Source organism: Balaenoptera acutorostrata, chromosome 20, assembly GCF_949987535.1.
Source record: "Balaenoptera acutorostrata chromosome 20, mBalAcu1.1, whole genome shotgun sequence".
NCBI classification, from domain to species: domain Eukaryota; kingdom Metazoa; phylum Chordata; class Mammalia; order Artiodactyla; family Balaenopteridae; genus Balaenoptera; species Balaenoptera acutorostrata.
In genome coordinates this window covers 46,992,185-47,015,366 of record NC_080083.1, presented here as the reverse complement: position 1 = coordinate 47,015,366, position 23,182 = coordinate 46,992,185, and the positions used below count along the sequence as shown (strand labels likewise).

The 23,182-nt window shown below is 36.2% G+C and overlaps 1 protein-coding gene across 2 annotated transcripts in view; it reads left to right on the top strand.

The window, feature by feature from the left end:
* The window catches only part of NSF (N-ethylmaleimide sensitive factor, vesicle fusing ATPase), a 160,142-nt gene that overhangs the window by 95,067 nt on the left and 41,893 nt on the right, over nt 1–23,182 (top strand). For both annotated transcript variants that reach the window (XM_007175848.2, XM_007175849.2), the window contains exons 10-14: nt 7,880–8,045; nt 9,119–9,193; nt 9,379–9,566; nt 16,608–16,703; nt 20,127–20,283. In XM_007175848.2, coding sequence (XP_007175910.2) covers nt 7,880–8,045; nt 9,119–9,193; nt 9,379–9,566; nt 16,608–16,703; nt 20,127–20,283 — 682 coding nt within the window. The remainder of the gene's footprint in view (nt 1–7,879; nt 8,046–9,118; nt 9,194–9,378; nt 9,567–16,607; nt 16,704–20,126; nt 20,284–23,182) is intronic.

Sequence of the window (23,182 nt, the reverse complement as noted above, 5' to 3'; positions counted from 1 at the left end):
TTGTATACACCTTTTAGAATGGCCAATCTAATTTTTTTAAAGTATCATTTTAACTTTATTTATTTATGGCTGCATTGGGTCTTCATTGCTGCACGCGGGCTTTCTCTAGTTGTGGCGAGCATGGGCTACTTTTCCTTGCAGTGCGCGGGCTTCTCATTGCACTGGCTTCTCTTGTTGCGAAGCCCGGGCTATAGGCTCGTGGGCTTCAGTGGTTGTGGCTCACGGGCTCTAGAGTGCAGGCCGAATAGTTGTGGCGCATGGGCTTAGTTGCTCCGCAGCATGTGGGATCTTCCTGGACCAGGGCTGGAACCCATGTCCCCTGCGTTGTCAGGCAGATTCTTAACCACTGTGCCACCAAGAAAGTTCCCCAATCCAATTTTTAAATGTCTACATCATCTCTTTCTTCTTGTTAATCTCTCTAATACCTGCCTACAGTATATGTCTACTAGAAACCATGTCAAGAAAATTCTGATACACAGATGAAAGAAGAGATGAAAGAATACTGTCACGTGTCCCTTTAGAAAAAAACGAGATGGCCTAGCTGATCAAAAAAATATTGCACAATGAAAACTTTTTGTTGAATAAGTAACTGGGTGAAAATGCTGTATTTTCTTTTTGTCCTTAGAAATATATTATTCAGGGCTTCCCTGGTGGCGCAGTGGTTAAGAATCCGCCTGCCAATGCAGGGGACACAGGTTCGAGCCATGGTCCGGGAAGATCCCACATGCCACGGAGCAACTAAGCCCATGCACCCCAACTACTGAGCCTACACTCTGGAACCCACAAGCCACAGCTACTGAAGCCTGTGTGCCACAACTACTGAGCCTACACTCTAGAGCCCGCGAGCCACAACTACTGAAGCCTGCGTGCCTAGAGCCCATGCTCCGCAACAAGAGAAGCCACTGTAATGAGAAGCCTGCGCACCACAACGAAGAGTAGCCCCCGCTCGCCACAACTAGAGAAAGCGCGACAGTGAAGACCCAAAGCAGCCAAAAATAAATAAATAAATCTATTTTTAAAAAAGAAATATTCAGTCATCCTTGAGTTTGAGAAAATCTATGTAGGATACCATTATCTGAAGGCACAGAGTCTGAGATTTTACTTATAATGATCCATTTCACCATCTTCGTTTGTGTCTCAGGTGCTGCTATTTCACTCTTTGTGTTCATCTTTGGATTCATCTAATAATTATGAAATATTTTCCTCTGTTGATTTTCTTTTCTTTGCCAAGGAAGGCCAAGGAACAAAAACAAACAAACAAAAATCTGAATTCTCAACTGTGTTCAGTTAAAGCTAAAATCAGGCAACAAAGATGGTGGATGGTGTCTAGACTTCTTTTATACCTTCTTGAGAGAAGATGCAATACTTTGGGCAACACAATGAAAAAGCTGAAAGTTGATGTCATCGTGATATTTATTTCACTATTGCATCATTCTTCAGAGCAATTCCATCTGTTTATTTTCTTATTATTTTAATCTTTTTCAGTACAGTTAGGAATAATTGATGAGTAATGATGACATAATTTCTAGAATTTTGAAATAGCATAATATATCTTAGATTTACAAATAGATCCAGTGGACCCATGCAGTAATTGCAAGATGGAATGAGGTTTTTTTCTGTTTTTAAAAAAATATATTTTCCGTTTTGTTCCTGTGGAATACTTGTAGAAAAAACGTAGTCATGAGATATCAATCTTTATAAATAGTTAAAACTGCTTAACAATGAAAATTAAAAACTGAAATTGTTTTTCAAGTGGACCCTAATGGTATACTGAGGATTAAACATTAGTTGCAGGTGAGAAGCATTTTATAAAATCTGTTGTGATAGTTTCCACATGGCTGCATAGGTATCTTTGGTGCTGTTTTTAAACTTGCAGACAGTTTAAGTATGACACTATTAATAATAAAACTGAGTTGCCAAAGAATTTCTAGGTAGATATTAATCATAGCCAGGTTTTTCTGATATACTTTTCTCAATCCTTACATCCAGAAAGGCTTGGTATATTCGGTTAATGACCCCATGGAGAGTATATATGTGTTACATAATAAAGAAAAGCATCACCTCTGTGATTCTGGACAGTCCAGGCTGACAAAGATGAACACTTGCATATAGGTCAAACTAGCTAAATATAGAACAGCCATTTTCCAAGACTGTTGCCAGGGGCTCCACAGCATCAGCTCTGTTTCTACGGGGGAAGACTTTGCAAATGGTAAGAACAGAGCTAGAAGTCAGTGAGTTGAAGAGAATTGCATTGTGGAACTTTAAACTCTTTGGTAAAGGGTTTATTGATAATTCAGCTATATTAATCTGTGAACATTAATCTTGACATCTTCCTTACCTGATTCCTAATTTATTGCAGTAAGAACTTGCCTTTATTTAAGTAACACACCTGTAGAAATTGATGTTATCATACTCAGTAGGTTGGCAGAAGGGACCTGATGACAAGTCATAAGATTAGCAAGGTTCTGAAAAGGTCAGAATTGTACTGAATTATGTTTGGGGAAGATTGCTCCTGTGATCATTAAATCAAGCACAGTGTCCTTATTGTCTCTGGCTTCCCTTCCACATAGATGATTTTTGAGGTTGGACTGAGAAGGAAGTCATGATTCCAGTGGTAACATAAGGCACATTGATAGCAAAATTCATACATTATACCAGCTTTCTGTTTTATGCTGTATTGACAGACAACTTTGAATAAAAATGTTTTCTAAAAATAATGTAGAATCTCACAGCTTTTTAGTCACAAACAGGAGTGTCCTAGTTTTTCTTTGAAGACAGCAAGCATTAATGCTCTACTATATAGAAGTGTTTGGCAAAGCTAAGGTTGTAGTTCCAATTCTTCATTCTCTGTCTTCTCTACAGATGGAAAGGGGAATAGGTTTTGGTGTTGAAATTTTTTTAAGCAACAAGCTATCACTTATCATCAGACATCTGTTCAATAAATATGACAATAATTGAGAAATAAAGTTAATTTTTTCAGATTTTAATTTAGTTTTAAAACAGTTGTGGAAAGAGAACAATTTGTAAGTTATGTTCAGAAAAAAATATAATGAAACTTAGTTAAATTTTGGAAACCTTGATGAACACATGAGTATCATATTGCATAAGAATACATTAAAGAATGAACAATACTCCAAATAATGAATAATAGAATGTTAGTGTTATAAGATACTGTATCTATTTTTTGTTTATTATTATGAAGTAGAACTAACTTTTCTGGTGTACCATTTTATAGATTTTAACATGTGTATAGTTTCATGTAACCACCACCAAAATCTACATGCGGAACATTTACATCACCCCCCAAAATTCCCTCATGCTGTTCCTTTGCTAATAACTCCTGGTAACTACTGATCTGTTTTCCATTCCTATACTTTTGTCTTTTAGAGTGTCATATAAATGGGATCATAGTATGTAACTATGACTGGCTTCTTCTTTTTGAGACTGGCTTCTTTCACTCATCATATTGCCTTTGAGATTCATCCGAGTTGTCGCGTGTATCAAACATCCCTTTTTACTGTTGAGTAGTATTCCATCTTATGGATGTACCATAGTTTGTTTATTCACTCATTGACTAGAGTGCATTTGCGTTGGTTCTAGTTTGGGGCAGTTATGAGTAGAGCTGCTATAAACCAAGGAGTGGAATTGCTTGATCATACAGTGTTTTATCTGTTTTTATTTTTTTAATATATATTCAGATGTGTTTTAGATCCAATCCAATTTCCTTCAGGTCATTTTTAGAACTGTTTTTCTTCCTACTTCTGATGTAACATTTCATCTTTTATCTTTGTCATGTTTGCTTGATCCTTTTTCCTTTGGGTTGCCTTTATTGGAGTCATCTTCTGGTATTGTAGCCCAGAATCTGTCTTGCTTTTATATGCCTCCAGCTTAATTATATGATTCATCTTCTTACAGAATCTAGTTCGCTGCTATACTCTTCTTTACCATTTGTAGATGACTTTCAGATCTGTCTTTCTCACCTGTTTTCTTCAGTTTATATCTCATTCTCTGGAGGACATGTCTAATTAGATGTCCTGTTAACTCTTTAATCTTCTTATGGTAGAAACTTAAAAAAAATTTTTTTCCCTTCCATCTTTTCCCTTCTACAGCTTTCTTATCATAACTACAAGATAATTTCTTACCTTTGCTGTTACTTCCCCTTCTACTTGCAGGCAGTAACCAAACCTAGGACTTTGCTTTTTAGTCATCACTACTCCCATCACCATAACTCTCTTACAGATTCTGTTTACCTCATTTACATACCACTGTTTCTCACTGACCTTCCAACTACATATTTCTCAGTTTCCATCCTAATGTCAGGATTAAAATCATCTTACATAAAGAGGATTCTGCTTTTGCAAGTGTGTGTGTGTGTGTGTGTGTGTGTGTGTGTGTGTGAGAGAGAGAGAGAGAGAGAGAGAGAGAGAGAGAGAGAGTTTCAATAGAAAGGCCTGCTCCCTGTTGTGATAGTACTATAACTTTTGTTTCTCACGTTAGGTAAATTTTATTATCCCTTTTATAGGGCCTGGATTGCCTCTTAGCCATTTGCTCAAGTGGCCCTGCATGCTTCTAAATTCTTATCTGTTAGGCCCTCTCTTTCTCCTTCTACATGTCTTTGTTCAGGAGTAATTTCTCATACCACAAAACAAGTATACCTGTGATTTAGGAGGACACAAAGTTGTGTTTGTAGGTAATATGATTGTCTACTTAGAAAATTCAAAAGAATCAACTAAAAAAACTTAGATGTTAGAAGTTAAGTAGCCAGATATAAAATAAATATACAAAAATTAATATTTCTTCATATATACTGTTTTTGAAATATAATGTAAAAATCCCATGCACAACTGCAACCAAAAAAACATAAATAGTTAGGAATGTTATGAATGAATTAATATGGCAAAAAGTATAAAACTTTACTGGGAGATGTAAAAGACTTGAATAATTGGAGAGACATATTCTTAAGAACTGAATATGCTATAAAGATATTAGTACTTCCTAAACTAATTTAGAGATTGAATCTTAATTCCAATCAAAGCTTGGCTTTTTTGTTTATTTTTTACTTTTTTTGTTTGTTTTTCATTGGAGAAAGTTGTTTTTACTCTAGTAGAATGATTCTAATAATCATCAGGAAGTAAACATGATTGAAAGTAGCCAAGACAGTTATAAAAAAGAAGAAGAATGTGTGGAGGGTAAGAGCTTGCCCAAACTACTGCTGTAGTCCATAGTATAGGCTGGAAATAATCTAGCATATATAAAAATATAAAGCCTGATAGAAATGGCATCTCAATCAATGAAGAAAAGGTTATTTAGTCAACAATATTGGATCAGTTAGTTAACTCTTTGAAGAATTACTTGGATTCTTACTTCACTTGTACCATATACAAAAATAAAATTCCAGATAGACTAAAGAATTATATGTAAAGTAAAAATTTACAAGAGAAGAAAATGTAGGTGACTACCAGTGTCTGTAATGGGAGAGGATTTTAAGGATAAAAGTAATGGAAAACATCATAAAAACAAAAATTGATAATGTTGGCTGTTTAAATAGTGAAAATACATTTTTTAAAACCCTTCCATTTATCAAAAATATACCATAAGTAAAATTAAAAGACAAATAGCAAACTGGGATAAAACATTTATAATAAATATAATAATAACCTTAATATATAAATAATTTTTATAAATCAATAAAAAGTATTAAATCCCAACAGAAAAATATACAGAGACATGAACAAATAATAATTATCAATGGTAAAAAAAGTGATTTTTGGGACTTCCCTGGTGGTCCAGTGGTAAAGAATCCGCCTTCCAATGCAGGGGATGCGGGTTCGATCCCTGGTTGGGGAACTAAGCTCCCACATGCCACAGGGCAACTAAGCCCACGCGCCACAACTAGAGAGAGAAAACCCGCACGCCACAACTAAAGAGAAGCCCGCGCACCACAACGAAAGATCCCGCATGCCGCAACTAAGACATGACACAGCCAAAAAATAATAAAGTATTTAAAAAATGACCATTAAAAAAAAAAAAGATTTTAAAAAGTGCTAGCCTCGTCAATAATTAGACTAATGCCAATTAAAAATGATTGAAAAATACCATTATTCATCCATCAAGTTGGTAACTACTTTAAAAAATTTCTAGTATTCATTACTTTCGAGGATATACCAGGATAGGCACTGTCATATATGGTGGTAGGATTGTTACAAAATGATAAAACCTTTCTAGAAAAATATTTGAAAGCCTATTTCAAGAGCATTAAAATACTCAAAACACCTTTTAACATAACAATTTGCCTTCATGAAGTAATCATACATATTGTCAAAGATTTAAGTATAAAAATGTTCATTGCAACAACTTCTTGATACTAAAAACTTAGAAATTATTAAATATGTGACAGTAAAGAATTAATGTAGAGTAGGGGAATTAAATTGTGAAACCAGTCATATGATCAAATATTATGGAGCCATTAAAAATCATAATGTATAGCTGTATTTATAGACATGGGAAAGGGCTTAAGATAATATCTGGGCTGAAAAAAAGAGATACAAACTTTTTATGTAGTACCAAATTAATAATATCAGTTATTTCTAGCTAGTTCAATTTTGGATGATTGAGATTTCTTTACATCTTTTGGTATTTTTTCCAAGTTTTCTGTAGTGATCATGTATTTTGCAATTAGAACCCAAAATAACAATTTTAAATTGTTTTTAAAAAACAGTTAATGTTCAAGAGAATGCAAGATGCAGTGAGTTTCCAATTTTTAATTAAAATAAAATTAAAACAGAAATAAATCTGCATTAACAGCATTTATCTTTAAGCAATATAATATAGTTTATTTTAAACTTATTTCTATTTGTTTTATAACTTTTGCTCAGTTAACATCTAATACTTTCATAATAAAAATTTTAAGTCTATTTAAAAAAAAAATGATATCCTTGCCAGAGTTTTAGTGAATACCAACCATATCTAATCTTGAATCTCATTATGCCCATCATTTATACCATCTGTATGTTGTCATATTTAGGTTATGTTCATTTTCACCTGTTTTGTTTTGCTAATCCCTAATGGTTTTTGTTAAAAAAAAAAATCTCTGCAATGCACTTCCCCCTTTGGTTCCTAACAAGAGACTTAATTACTTAAATATAAATTGCTAGAAGGTCCATGTTAACTTAACCTAGTGAATTATTGGCATTTAAAAGTATTTGCATCTATTAAAAGTTCAAAATATATAAACTGATTTCTTTTAATGATAATTCTATATCTGACAAAGTAAAACAGAAATCACTGTGTAGAAGAAACAGCATCTGCTTGACCATGTTCTTTTTATAAACTTTGTTCTCACTTTACTGTTCAGAAGAAGCAATCTGTTTTCATATGATATAACTGAATATGAATCAAGTTCAGTATCTTCTCCCATTTGCCCAATTCCCAGTCCACCTCTGTGTGGAGTTACTCTTCAGCTATATAGTATTAAAAATATTAAACTTACTGCTTTGGGGGCTATCCTCTCACCAAAACTCAGGGAAAATGGGAGGGAGATGCCATTCATTGACTTAAGAAATGCTTGACAGTTCTTCTTTCAAAGAGTGAGATAAGAAATGTGTGTGAATGAATAGTTAGTTATGATGGACTATTCACTTTCATCAGTATATAATGTGTGTTTTCGTTTTACGTGTATTAAATATGAGGTTCTGGGGAATGCCTTTTCACTTTGCAGAATTCTGAGACTGCAGTTCCAACACCTTTGAGAGGGCAGCAATCATGATTATACTGGCTACATTTATTAGTCAAAAGGCGAGAAAGCTTTGTTTTGCTTTTTTGATTAGTTTGTTTAATAATATATTCAAATTATGACCTTTAATGTAATTTCTTTTACTAGCTTGGTGCTAACAGTGGTTTGCACATCATCATCTTTGATGAAATTGATGCCATCTGCAAACAGAGAGGGAGCATGGCTGGTAGCACAGGAGTTCATGACACTGTCGTCAACCAGTTGCTGTCCAAAATTGATGGGGTAGAGCAACTAAACAACATCTTAGTCATTGGTATGTTCGCTTGGTTTAAAAAAAAAAGGACTATGATTTCAAAAACATTAGATACATAGGTTCTGAATTCAGATTTGTGTAGCTTGTAATTATACTATTTTGCCAGTGTTTCCAAATTAGAATCAAGTGATATTGAAGAATTTTACTATTTTAATGTCTAGCCTTAATAGGACAAATGAAAAATGGGTTTTAGTGACTCATGGCTTTTTTTTTTTTTAATAAAAATCCTCACTTTTTTTTAAAATTTATTTTTTATTATTTTTGGCTACGTCAGGTCTTAGTTGTGGCATGTGGGATATTTCATTGCGGCACGCGGGCTCTTCATTGCGGCACATGGGCTTCTCTCTAGTTGTGGCACGTGGGCTCTTAGTTCCCCGACCAGGGATCGAACCCATGTCCCCTGCATTGGAAGGCAGATTCTTAACCACTGGACCACCAGAGAAGTCCCAACTCATGGCTTTAAACTTATAGTTAACAAGTGAAAAAGGCTGCACAATGTAATGCAGTGGTTTTCAAACTGGGTCCTGTAGGCCTCCAGGAGTCCTCAGAGGTACTTCAGGGTCTGTGCGGCCAGGGTTTGAGCTTCAGATCATGCATCCCTATTATAACTTATCTTTTTAACTGCTTTATGTACTGAAGTTCTTCTTAAGATGACTTTGAAAATAAAACAAAAATTCTGCCGTTTATGAAGGTTGAAAAACATTGGCCTACAAAAAAGAGAAGGGATGTTGGGGTCAGACAGATCATGTTCACATTGCCCCTCTCTCACTTTGACAGTTTACTTACCCTCTCTGAACCTAAAATTTTCTTTTTAAATATTTGAAGCTTTCATTACATTTATATTCCACTGGCCTGTACAGTAGTGAAATACTAAAGCAAAGTCCCCAGGTATTTTCATTAGGTCGAGAACAAATGATATTTCTGAAAATGACTGCTTTTCTATTTGGCTTTTATAAAATGTCCTCTTAGGTTGTCAGGGAAATTGCTATTCTTACACATACTGAAGGGACATTTTATCTTATTTTTGAATTCTGATAATTTGTGTGTTGTTTTGTTTTAACAACTGTGCTCAGGAATGACCAACAGACCAGATCTCATAGATGAGGCTCTCCTTCGACCTGGAAGACTGGAAGTTAAAATGGAGATAGGTAAATAGATCTGTCACTGATTGGGGGAGGGGAGTGTAATTAGAGTTCATTAGCAGGAGCAAAGTCATATAACTTAATATTTGTTAGAAAAGTTGTGTATCAGAAGCAGATATTTACACGCTTGAGTACCTATAAGAAAAACATTAAGATTATAATAATCTTTATTTTATTTTCAATTTTATCAGGCTTACCAGATGAGAAAGGCCGACTCCAGATCCTTCACATCCACACAGCAAGGATGAGAGGGCATCAGTTGCTCTCTGCTGATGTAGACATCAAAGAACTGGCCGTAGAGACCAAGAACTTCAGCGGTGCTGAGCTCGAAGGTCTGGTGCGAGCAGCACAGTCCACTGCTATGAACAGACACATAAAGGTCAGTAAAATCAACTGCCATATTAGGAGTCTGCAGCCCTGTAAATACCATGCCAGTATTCTCTCTCTTTCCTTTCAAGCATACTAAGGACTAGGGTAATACTGACTTCTGATGGAGAATAGACATGGTAAAAGGTATAGGAATTAATTGTCAACTGCTAAATCTTTCGAGTAGTTGGAAAAAAGATAATGGTAGCATCTGCCCCATGGTAACCACTGACCCATTTACCTTAGGTTGCCACCATTTGATACAGACACGTGAAGATGAAGATTTTGAAGAATTTTTTAAAAATTTGTGCTGTGTTGACTTGTAACATGACATAGGAAGTTGGATTTTCTACATGCTAGAATTACGGGGGCTGCTTCATTAAGTAAATATATTGAATACCTGCTATTTTCAAGGTATTAAGCGGGAGACACAAAGATAATAAAGCACGACCTTTTCCCACATGGAGTAGAGAGTCAGGGAAATAGATATGTTTGCAAATTAATACAATAATGTTACTGATACTTTGGTAGAAATACATACAAAGGATACTTTCATTTTGGTAAATAAAATGTGATAAAGTGCATTTGATCCTTTACCATCACTTAAAGAGAGTGATAAAGAGTTAGATGACTCCCAGATTTATGTCTCGTCTCTTTAAAGTATCTTTCTCCCACTTTCAGATTTATACCAAATACCTCTACCTGGATGTGTTATCAGGTCTCAAATTTAATATTCCAAAACCAAATTCACTTTTTTGGATTTTTTTTTTTTTTACTACTTTCCTTCCTGCTCCTACTTCCCTGTTTATCCCAATTTCCCAAAGATTATCTTTGATTTCTACCACTCTACTGTGTCCTACATCAAGTTATTTGCCAAATTTTGTCAGTTCTATCTTGGCAGTATCTTTCAGTTCTCATTGCCACCACCTGTCTTCTGTTTGATTAACCTTCCTGTTTCACACCATTCTATTCTTCAGAAACTTTCAGTGACTCACCATGACCTACAGAACAAAGTATAGAAGTCTTAGTCTGGTCTTTAAGGTCCTCTTAGATCTGACCCTAAATTGGCCTTTCCTGATGTGTTCCCAGTTATTCTCCATACACTTTAGCCAAACTAAAATATTGAATATTTACCAGTCATCAGATATTAATGTATTTTTCTACTTCTCTGCTGTTGCCTCTTTTTTTTTTCTTCTTCTTCACTGAGAACCTTTACCCTCTATGTTTACTTATCTTTTCAATACCTGGCTCATGTACCACCACTTTCTTCAAACTTTTTCTCATTCTCCCTTTCAAGAATGGTGTGTTCTATTCCTCCTTGAACTAGTAATGTATCGGAAATTCCCTGGCAGTCCAGTAGTTAGGACTTGGCGGTTTCACTGCGGTGGCCCAGGTTCAAACCCTGGTGGGGAAACTAAGATCCCGCAAGCCACACAGTGCGGCCAAAAAAAAAAAAAAGAAATAGTAATGCATCATTTACAATACCTTCTGTTGACTTTCGATCAGTGGGTTTATCTAGCGTAGTGTGTGCCGGACACTGTACTAGGGGTTAATGCTCCAGTTGCCTACCCTTGAGCAGCTCACAGTCTAATCCTCCACATGCAGTAATAGAAAGTACATACGGGGTAAGGAAGTGAAAAGGTGTCAGGTGTGGTCAGCTTGTCGGGTGAGAGGAGCCTTCACAGAGGAATTTCTGGGTGGATATGTTTCCTGATGGAGTCAGGCATTTTAGGTAGAAAGAACAAATATGCAAAGGAACAGAGACATACAAACAGCATATTGTGTTAGAGCAATTCAGTATTGCTGCAGCATAAAAGGTAGGGAAGGGGAGGTAGAGAGAGACGTGGGGGATACGTCAGAGGCTAAAGCAGGGGATGGAGCACAAAGAGCCTTTTTTTTATACGGTGCTAAGAAGTATGGACTTCTTTTCTGTGAGTAGTGCTAAGCCATTGAAGAGTTTTAAGAATAGCAGTGACGTAGTGTTAAAACGTAAGCTCAGGGCTTCCCTGGTGGCGCAGTGGTTGAGAATCTGCCTGCCAATGCAGGGGACGCGGGTTCGAGCCCTGGTCTGGGAGGATCCCACATGCCGCGGAGCAACTAGGCCCGTGAGCCACAATTACTGAGCCTGCGCGTCTGGAGCCTGTGCTCCGCAACAAGAGAGGCCGCGATAGTGAGAGGCCCGCGCACCGCAATGAAGAGTGGCCCCCGCTTGCCGCAACTGGAGAAAGCCCTCGCACGGAAACAAAGACCCAACACAGCCATAAATAAATAAATAAAAGTTTAAAAAAAAAAAAAAAAAAACGTAAGCTCACTCTGGCAGCTGTGTCGAGTGGAGTATTTAGGGGAGTGAAGTTGGTGATGTAAGACAAGAGAGGGGAACTTGTATAACAATTCACGCAGGAAATAGTAAAAGCCTGAACAGTCAGGTCGAGTATGTTTTATTCGGGTATACCCTGGCAATGGTTTTAAACCAAGGGTCGGTAAATTGTGGCCCATGGGCCGTATCCAGCCAACCACCAGTTTTTATAAATAAAGTTTTTTTGGAACACAGCCACCCCTGTTCATTTATGTATTGTCTGTGGCTGCTTTCATGCTACAATGGCAGAGTTGAGTATTTGCAAAAGAGACTGCATGGCCCACAAAGCCTAAAATATTTACTATCTGGCCCTTTATGGAAAAAGTTTGTCAACCCCTGTTGTAGACTTTAAGTCCATATCTTATTCATTTCTGAATCTCCCACAGTATTTCATATAGGTCTTAATACTGAGAATATGGTAGCTGTTCAGTAAATATTTTTTAAATTAGTAAATATGTATTCTGAATCAAACTCTATCTATAAGCCATAATTCCCCTACATAATGGAACTGACTTTGTTCTAGCTCAAGAATGCCATAATGGAAGAGGCCACTTTAGACAAGATGGTAAACCTCTTTTAAATACTGGAGACCCAGTGGGGAGGTGGATACTAGTACTACTGCATTAAAACAAAACAAAAAAAAAATTGAGAATGCCAAAGGACTGAATAGTGTGGGAAATATAGTATTGGGTCCTTTATAGAATGGATCCATTCATTTCATTCATCCATTCTTTCTCCTTGCCATAAGAAATGTCTTAGAAAAAGTGATGGTGACTTCAAGAAAAATTGTATAAATGATGTGAAAATTGCTGCCCACCATACCAATCTTTCACCTCAGACCACACCAGTGCTTCTTGATGCTATAATCCACAATAGCTAGTTTATTAGGTATCAGATTTTTCATATGCATTAGCCACTGAATTTTTATCTTATTTAGTCATTTGTCATTTTTATCACAGTAATCTTATCCCAAGTGTCTTCTAAGCCATTGTCAAGAAACATGCTTTCTTTAAGCATGTATTGGATTTATCTACACACGGGGCAATGAGAAACGGTGGAAAAATCACAAGTTTTGTAGTCAGAAGGTGTGGTTATGTGTTACAGTTCTTCCCACTTTTTTTGTTTCTGATTTGTCAAGGGGAAATAACTACCTATTTCATCAAGTTTTTGTGAAAATGAAATCAAATACTGTTTGTGGAAGTGCCTTACAAACTATATAAATGTTTACTTCCATTTTTGTTATTATTGGCTGATTTGAGAGGATACTGTATACATCCTTTTCAATAGCTGAGTTTCTGATTTTTGTTGACTATTTGCAGTTATAATATTTCTGATTTAAAGCTAAAATGTTCACCACCACTGTACAGAATATGTTATCCTTTCAGATTTGCAAGTAAGAAGTAGTGCAAATAGTGGACATTATTTCCCTCACTTTTTCCATGTTGTTGAATTATCTTTAATTTAAACTTCAGATGATGCATATAGGCTTGTGATCAACACCTTTTGTACCAAACAGCTTTTGGTTTTTTTGGTTATCTGTGGAATATCTAATGCAAGGGACTTCACAGGTACTTCAGGGAAGGGAGAGATATCTAAGACACTAACCTCACTACCAAAAAAGAAATAGTACTAACATTTACTTTCTTTTCTGCATTTAAAAAAATCTGCACTGTCCAGGTCTTCAAACATTGTTTTCCCAACAAGACTCTTCCTCAGTTGAACAAAAGGCACACAGTTTTAGTATTCTCATTTCTGTACATATTTATAGCTTTATTAGTAGTGATTGATGAGTAAGTATTTAATTTGAAACTTACGACTTACAGTTGGTGTAGGAAACATTCATCTGTTTATTATGATGTTCTTTCTTTGTATTATAAAAAGCCATTATTGGGAATTCCCTGGCAGTCCAGTGGTTAGGACTCGGTGCTCTCACTGCCAGGACCTGGGTTCAATCCCTGGTTGGGGAACTAAGATCCCACAAGCCGACTGGCGTGGCCAAAAAAAAAGCCATTATTAGTGCTATTTTGCTTCCTTTTCAAAAGAATTAGGTTTAAACAAAGTCAGGTGGAATAAACTAAACAAGTCTTCCCTGTTAAACTGTTCTTTCAGGTTTTTTTGAAGCAAGTGGAAAATCCAGTCATGAACACCTGATGTGCATGTCATTTGTGCTTGAACCCATGTTTGTGGTCAACTAAAATTCATGTGACATTTGGTTGTTTTTAGCTTGCAAGGAATTTCTGCTTCAGGTAGAGAAGATAACACAAATTTCTTCTGCTCTAATCTGTTGTAAGGAAATGAATTGAGGACACACACACACACACACACACTTTACAACTGAATCAAAGCTGATTTATGTTTGCAGAATTTCAATAAAATTCTTTTTTATTTTCTGTAGAATTTTGAATGATTAAGGTCATTCTACCCTTAATTTAAGAGGAATGATAAGAACTTTGAAAGGTCAGATTTAAAAGGTTATGAAATTTAAGTGTGACCACTGGATATTTGCTAGTGTTGAAATACAAGTTTATTAGTTTCTGCAGGTATAAGCTGAAAGATGTTGCCTCTTCCATATTGATTAGCTGTTACAAATAAAATGCAGAAAAAATCACACTAATTCAGACGAATAAGAAAAGGTTTTCTGAATGAGTAAAAATTCAGAATTGTAGATTTTTTTAAATAACATTTTGCGATTTTGACAAAATAGTAAAAGTTAGCCAAGAGAAGTCCTTAGAAAACTTATTTTAATGAATAGGTATGAAAGGTTTATCATTGTAATATTGATTACTTACAATTAGGTGACTTCTGAAATTCCTGGAGTGTCTAAAAACAACTTGTTCTAAAATAGCTGTCCCCCAACCATCTTAATTCACTTTAATTCATTGGGTGAGTCCTTCCTTAGTAGTAAAAATACAAGGTTCACACCAGCTCCAGTCCTGAAATCTGTCATATTTTTCAGCAAATGCTGAAAGATAGACAAGATTTTCCCTTCATATTGCTATATGTTTCTGTCATTTGAATTCAGTTTCACTCTAAAAGGAAATCATAATAGTATTTCATAACACTGTTAGGAAAAGGCTTGCCTGTGCCTCCCTATGTACATACGAGAATCATTTTCTAGGATAGATAGATAGCCAGATGGATTTTTGAAGACATGGTTACATTGTCTTCTAGTTTCTAGTGTTTATTCTGGTTCCTTTTACAGGTGACCTGTTTTTGTCTCTCAATAAGGTTCTAGAAATTTCTCTTCACCTTTGGTGTTCTGATAGTTTACAACACTGTGTCTAGACAGAGGTGGGTTTCTTTTCATTTACCCTGATCACTCATTGAAACCTTTAAACTGCAAAGATACACCTTTCTTAAGCCGGAGGAATTTTTTTTCTTCTGTCTTTTATTGTTTTTTCTCTATCATTCTTTCTCTTCTGTCCTTCTGAGACTCCTCTTAGATCAGTGTTAAAACTTCCAGATACATGTTCCATGCTTTTTAACCTTTCTCTCTCACTTTCTGTCATTTCATGGGATTTGGGGCAGGAAGGGAGACAAATAAAAGTATTCTGTTTGCCATCTTGATCTAGTTTTCTGACAGAGTTCTTTTTGTCCCATAAGGCTGAGTTTTACAAAATGTTTATCATTTTATTTGTCTCAGCAGTCCATTCCTAAAGGAACATGACTCATATTTTATAATAACCTTTGGAAGGTTGATACTGCTTAACATACTTTGGTTTTATAGTCAGATTTTTTTGAATATATGTTTTTTTAAAGCCCGTAGTACCATTTTAAAAATTAGACTCACTTGCCTTGTGCTATTGAGAGTGAGCCCAGTCACATTAAAAAGTGTGTTGGTATCTCAGTCACTCATCAGGTCCAGGCAGCTCCAAGTGCTGATAAAGGCATTGATGCTTCTCCAGATGTCTGTTCTAAGTGGTAGCTCCAGGTGCAGTAAGCAGAATATTTGGAGCTGGAACATAGATTCTCAAGTACAGAGTATGAGTAAAAATCAAAGTTGTAGGTCCTTGGTCTCCTTGAATAAGGGTTCACAAACCTGGTTGAGCATCAGAACCACCTGTGCACTTTATAAAAATGTAAATGCCTGGACCCTCTGCTGGATCTGTTAAATCAAAATCCTGCAGGGTGGGGCTGGGCATCTATATAAGTATGTAGGTGTGTGTGTGTGTGTATATCTTTAAAGACTCTAGGCGTTATTCTGATAGGCAGCCGAGGATGAAAACCACTGTTCCTAGAGACCCTCTCTATATAGTTTCTCCTCCTCGTGCCTCATTTTGAAAACAAAACAAAACAAAAAAACCAGTATCCAGTGTTCTTTGGTAAAGATATGTGATAATTTACTTGACTGGTACCCTCTTCATGGACATTCAATTTGCTTCCAGTCTTCGGCTATTACAAATTACTCTAGTAGATACCCTGGTACATATAACTTTGTGCACATTTGTGAGTATATTTATGGGATAAACTCCACCTAGAAGTGGAGTTGTTCAGGCAAAAGGCATAATATATGTATATGTAGGTATGTATGTGTATGTGTGTGTGTGTGTGTGTGTGTGTGTGTGTGTTTGTGAATTTGAGAGAGATTTTTTTTGTCTGTGGAAATATGCCTTTTATATCCTCAGGTGTTGTATTCTTAGGCTGAAAATATTCTTAAATCTTGGAAGTCCTTAACGTTTTGTTTTCATTTCTAATTAGGCCAGTACAAAAGTGGAAGTGGACATGGAGAAAGCAGAGAGCCTGCAGGTGACAAGAGGAGACTTCCTTGCTTCTTTGGAGAATGATATCAAACCAGTGAGTATGAATACTGAGTGATGTATAAGCCAAAAAATATAATAATAATTCACAGGGAAAAATAAGTGCCATTTTACCTAGTATTTTGGAAGGTTATAGCACATGTAGTTTTAAAAAAATCAAAATCTCAGTACTGGAACTGTCCAATATAAGAAACATCTGTTCAGTAACTCTGATGGCTGGGTAATTAACCAAGACTTACTGAAATATTTCTCATGATAGGGAGCTCACGATCTTGTAAGGCAGACCATTCAATTTTGAGACTTTCTAATTATTAGTTCTTAAATTGTTTTGAACTAGAAATAGTTTTCTCATTGGTTCTTATATAATCTGAAGCTACGGAAACCTAAATTCATCCTAATTCATCCATCCTTCATATGTTAGTTATTATGTTTAAAATTAATTCTCATCTCCTTTCTCTCTCCCTTTCCCCACCCTCCTCCAAAGCATCCCTTTTTCTTGCTCAACACCTCCAGTTCCTCTAACTGCTATAGTTTCTAAACTTTTAACCATTTTCAGTGCCCTTTTTAAAAAGGTGTCAATTTTCTTAAAATATACTCAAAACTCAATAGTCATAGTTGGAATTTTAGAATATATTATAAGGTCATTAACCCATTTTCCTATAAAACAACCACTCATGTTTTAGTAACCATTATTTGGAGTCCTATATTAATATAAAAACAAATTGTAGAACCTTAAAAAGGTGTGTATGTTGTTTTTCTTTCTTCAATGGACGTTGGGTGCACAGAATTGGATTAACCTTAATCTTTAATTCATGACACAGTGTCATTAGTCTACAGTGTGTAAAATAAAATATGGTATGTATTAATTTTTTGAGACGTGCTATTTTATTACATATTTTATTATCAAGTCATCTATATGATTGTGCTATGCCTCATTTATTTTCATTGCTGAATAGCATTCCATTGTGTGACTAACACAATTTGTCTGTTTTCCTATCAATGGACAGTTGGAATGTTACCAGTTTTTTGTTATTACAAACAACTGCTGCTAAAGCATTCTTGAATGAGTTTCTCCTAGATATATGTTTAGGAGTAAAATTGCTGGGTTGTTGGGTATATGAATGTACAACTTCAAACTAAGACTTTCAAGCTGTTTTTTTCAGTGGTTGAACCAATAAACACTTCCCCCAATAATGTAAAAGAGATCCTGTTCTTTACATCCTCTACAACACTTGGTATTGTCAGACTTATTTTTTGCCATTCAGTTGGATGTAAAATGGGATCGCGTTTTGGTCTTGATTTTCATTTCACTGATTACCTGTGAAGTATTTCTCCATATGTTTATTGGCCATATGAGTATCTTCTGTGAGATACCATTCATGTCTTTTGCCTATTTTTCTGTTGTATTGTTTATTTTTATTTGATCTGTATAAGTTCTTTATATATCCTTGACAATAATTATTTGTTGCAAGTATCTTCTTTAAAGACAAAAATCAACTTGTTTTAGCCCTATCTGCTTTTTTTTTTAAATTAATTAATTAATTAATTTATTTTTGGCCATGTTGGGTCTTTGTTGCTGCGCGTGGGCTTTCTCTAGTTGTGGCAAGCGGGGGCTACTCTTCGTTGTGGTGTGTGGGCTTCTCATTGTGGTGACTTCTCTTGTTGCGGAGCACGGGCTCTAGGCACGCAGGCTTCAGTAGTTGTGGCTCGCAGGCTCAGTAGTTGTGGCTCGCTGGCTTCAGTAGTTGCGGCGCACAGGCTCTAGAGCGCAGGCTCAGTAGTTGTGGCGCACGGGCTTAGTTGCTCTGCAGCATGTGGGATCTTCCCAGACCAGGACTCAAACCCGTGTCCCCTGCATTGGGAGGCGGATTCTTAACCACTGTGCCACCAGGGAAGCCCCCTGTCTGCTTTTTTATGACTATTCTGACTTTTAAATATAAAATAATTACTTTCAAAAGTTACTCAGCAGTGGAAATGGTTTAATCTTTTGCTGTTATTATTCGTAATAGTTACCAAAAATATTAGAGCCCAGCCTAACTGATCTATCTTAAAATTTTTTCAAGACAGATAATTTGGCTACAAGGAAAGGGCCACTAAGATAACTTAGTTAAGTAAGCAGTAACTTTATTTATTCCAAGGGTCTGGGGGATAAAACAAAAAGTGAAATGACAGGATAAGTAAGGATGACTCATACATATTATATAGCTTGGGAGGGTCACTGTTTTCTGGTTCACGTATCTCAACGCTGTTAGACAAAAGCCAGCCAATCTACATATTTCCTACAGCAGCCTTCCAACCAGTATTTATTAGGCTCTTCCTTTATAACTTTTTACACAGCCACTGCATTTACCATATTCAGACCAGGGAATGAGAACTTTACTTTGTACTCAGGAATCAAAGCACTAGTGTATGCAAGGACCAAAGAGTGATCTGAAAATGATTTAGTGGCAAAGTAATAGAGTGATGAGACCACTGTATACTGTTTATAGACAGTATTACAAAGGATGACTTTCTGTGGGGTGCAAGTTCTAAAGAACTGTTAAAGTTATTCCATACATTGAGGAATGAAAACTTGACTTGAGGGTTGTGATAATTTTTTTAAATTAGAAATTGTCAAGCTGTATGAGCTTTATATTACATTGGGTTATATTTTCCTACTCGTTTCTTCTCCTGTTAACCTTGTGGAAATGCTATTCAATTAAGTAAATAAGTACTAAAGTTTTTAACTACTTTTGGTAGCTGGTTTGATGGGAGTTACAATTTGAGATTAGAAGTTGAAAATGAAAAGGGATGTGATTTATGCTCCAATATATAGTACAAATGAAATGATTATATATAGCAATTGCTTTTCTTTCCTTTCCCTAACCCTTCAATCTTCATTACCTCTGCTCATTTCTAGCTCGTTCTAAATCTTACATTTACACACACACACTTACCTTTTGGTGCGATTTGACTTATATGCCCTACCACCAAACGTATGTGGACAAGATCTCCTCATTACCATTTCATATTTCCATTTTAATATATGACACCTACAGTCAGTGTTCGGATAGTATCTTTGTGTGCTGAGCCAACTGTTTCTAATTTCTAAATCCATATTCTCTCTTTCTCTTTGCTCTTGACAGAAGGCCACAACCCATGTACTCCTTATAGAAACAAGCACGTTGGAACATACCCTTTCTCAGGGATTGCGAGGGCTTGAGCCCTCACAGAATCTGAGCCTAGAATATATTTTTTATTCCATTAAGTCACGTGAAACAGTTTTTGCCCCAATTGGGTAAAAAGTTAAATGAAAAATTATAAGTTTTTTTTTCTTTTTGCTTTTCAGGCTTTTTATATTAATATGGGGTATTGCTATAGCCCTAGCATGTAGGAATTATTACTCATCCTTTATACCTTTAAATATTTAATTTTTAATACTGACACTGAAAATGCTTTAAACTGTCCTTTTCCTTCATAGGCATTTGGCACAAACCAAGAGGATTATGCAAGTTACATTATGAATGGTATCATCAAATGGGGTGATCCAGTCACTCGAGTTCTAGAAGATGGGGAGCTGCTGGTCCAACAGACTAAAAACAGTGACCGCACACCATTGGTTAGCGTCCTTCTGGAAGGTGAGGAAAAATTAGGCGATGGCATCAAAAGCTGAAAAAAGAAAAAGAAGCACTTTTACAAAACCATTTAGCACATTCCAGAAAAATGAATTATTTTCAGTTCTAAACCTGTTCATGATCTGAAAATAGCAGTCCATTCTGTGTTCCAATATTGTGCACGAATTTAAATCTTCTTGGGTTAGAATGTTACTAATGAATGATAGCAACTAGTTTTCTTATAAGATTGTATCTAAATTTCTATGTTACTTAATAGACTCTATGATACCACATAATATTCAATTCAATTAAAAAAATATTCACTGAGTATTTACTATGTCTTAGGCATTGAACTGGTTGCTGGAGACACAAAAATATTCACAGAGTTGAGTCTGGTCATGAAAAAAGCCATGTAAACAAATACCTAACTACCATGTATGTGTGTAAGGGTATGTGAATGCAAGTCATTTTGCCCAGGGGTGGTCAAAGAAAGTGTTCAATTTAGCCTTTGAAGGATCAGTTAGGATTTTACCAAGTAGACAAAAAAGGAAGGACATTCTACAGATTATTTTTTATAGTTATAATTAGTAGAACAACAGAAAAGTTCAGTGAGTCCACATGACAGGGGAATCCAGCCCCTGCCAAAGGGCTAGGGGTGGGGGCTTCCTGAGAGAAACACATTAAGCCAAGACCTAAAGGATGAGGAGAAGCTGGGCGAGCAGAGTAACTGCGGAAGATGTTCTAAACAGAGGGACCAGCGTGTGAAAAAGCCCTGGGATGGAAGGAGACTGAAACAGAAAGGGAGATTGGCTAAGACATGAGACTGAAGAAGTAAGACAGGAGCCAGTTCATGCAAAGCCTTGTAGACCATGTTAACGATTTAGACTCTATCCAGGGGGCCGTGGGGAGCTGTTTGTAGGATTTTAAGCAGTGAAGTGACATGATCAGATTTATATTTTCAAAACATCATGACTGCTTTGTGATAGAGAATGGATTAGAGTGGCAAAAATACACAGGAAAGACCAATGGTGAGAAACGGTTACATTAGTTTTAATGAGAGCTGACTATGGTTTGAAGTACTGTAGTGGTAGGAGAGATGGAGTTATGTAGACCATTTTGAGAAATATTTAGGAGGGAGAATAAAAGAGACTTTAAGATAATTATAATAATTATTAATTAATTATTAAGCATAATTAAGCTAACATTCTTTGAACTCTTAACTATTTGCCAGTCAGTCTACTAGCACTTTACACATACCTTCTCATTTAAACTCCACTTCAATCCTGTGAGGGCAGATGCTGCTGTTATCCCTATTTTGTAGGTGAGGAAGCTGAAGCTTAGAAATAGTAACTAGATTGAAAATGGGGAGAGATCAAACATGATCCCCAGGTTTCTGGTATTCACGGCTGGTAAATACTATTGTTTACTAAGACTGGGAACGCTAGTGGAGAAGTACATTTCAGAAAGAAAGATCACGAGTTCAGTTTTGGACACATTAAGTTCATGGTTCCTATAGGATAATTGAATGGGAAATGTTGAGTAGCCCACTGGATATGTGGGTCTAGTGCTTAGAAGAGAGGTCTCGCTGGCAGTATACATTCATGAGTTGTCAGTATGTAGACTGTTGTTGAATCCATGGGAGTGGATGAAGTCACTTACAGAAAGGGTAGGTTGAGAAGAAATGTGGGGCCTAGGACTGATCTCTGAGGTGTGTCAACATTTAAGGACTAAGTAGACCAGGAAGAGTTGACAAAGGAGATTGAGCAAGAATAACCAGAGAGGTAAGAGGGGGAGAAAAGAGAATGTGCTGTCACAGAAGCCAAGAAAAGTATTTAAGGAAAGAAGAGAGGTATAGCTGATTCACTTTGCTGTGCAGTAGAAACTAACACAACATTGTAAAGCAGCTATACTCCAATAAAAATTAATTATAAAAAAAGAAAAATAAATAAAGAGGAGAGTTATCAGTTGTATCAAATATTCCTGAGAGGCCAACAGATAAAGTGTTGGATTTGGTGATGTGGAGGTCATTGGTGACCCTGATGGGAGCCTGTGCCATGTAATGGGAATGGAAGCCATAGCGTTTGTTTGAGGATGGATGGAAGGTGAAGAGTGAAGGCAGCTGGCGTAGATGATTATTTAGGGAGGTTTCATTTCGAAGGGAGAAGGCAGAGTAAGTGTTGAAAGTAGTGAAGTCAAGAAAGAGGTTTCTTTTGTTTTGTTTATTAAACTGTCAGTAGACTAGAGCCTGTTTAAATGCGGTTGGTAAGGCTCCAGGGAAGAGGGAGGGGTGGAACATATGGGGGAGAGGGTACAATCAATAATGTCAGGTTCCTCACAGATGTAGAGAACAAATGTAGGGACACCAAGGGGGGAAAGTGGGGGGGGGGTGATAAATTGGGAGATTGGGATTGACATGTATACACTAATATGTATAAAATGGATAACTAATAAGAACCTGCTGTATAAAAAAATAAAATTAAAAAAAATAATAATGTCAGGTTCCTGAGAAGATGGGAAAGAATAATTGGTCAGTTTATGTTTGGAAGAGGGGCACATCTTTTATTACACAGAAGGGAGGGAGGAGATGTCTAAATATAAGTAAGTTTGTAGCTTTGGTTGCCTTCATGAGAAGACCTGAGTCTTTAGTTTCCTAGCTCTTTAAGTCACATTTGCTTCTAATAAGGCAGTTTTCCCTGCCCCTAATATCACCTCTGAAGAAGATTGTATTTTTTTGTCAGACAAATGATTTGATAGAACTAATAACATAGGTACTGATATGCATTTGAATGCATTCTCTTTTTTTTTTAAAGAAGCAAAACCCTTGCATTTTGTATATTTAGCCAGAAGTTTGAAAGATTAAGGTTATGTGAGAAAGAAAGAAGGAATATATTTCAACATACTTTTGAGAAGTGCTAATCAGTTC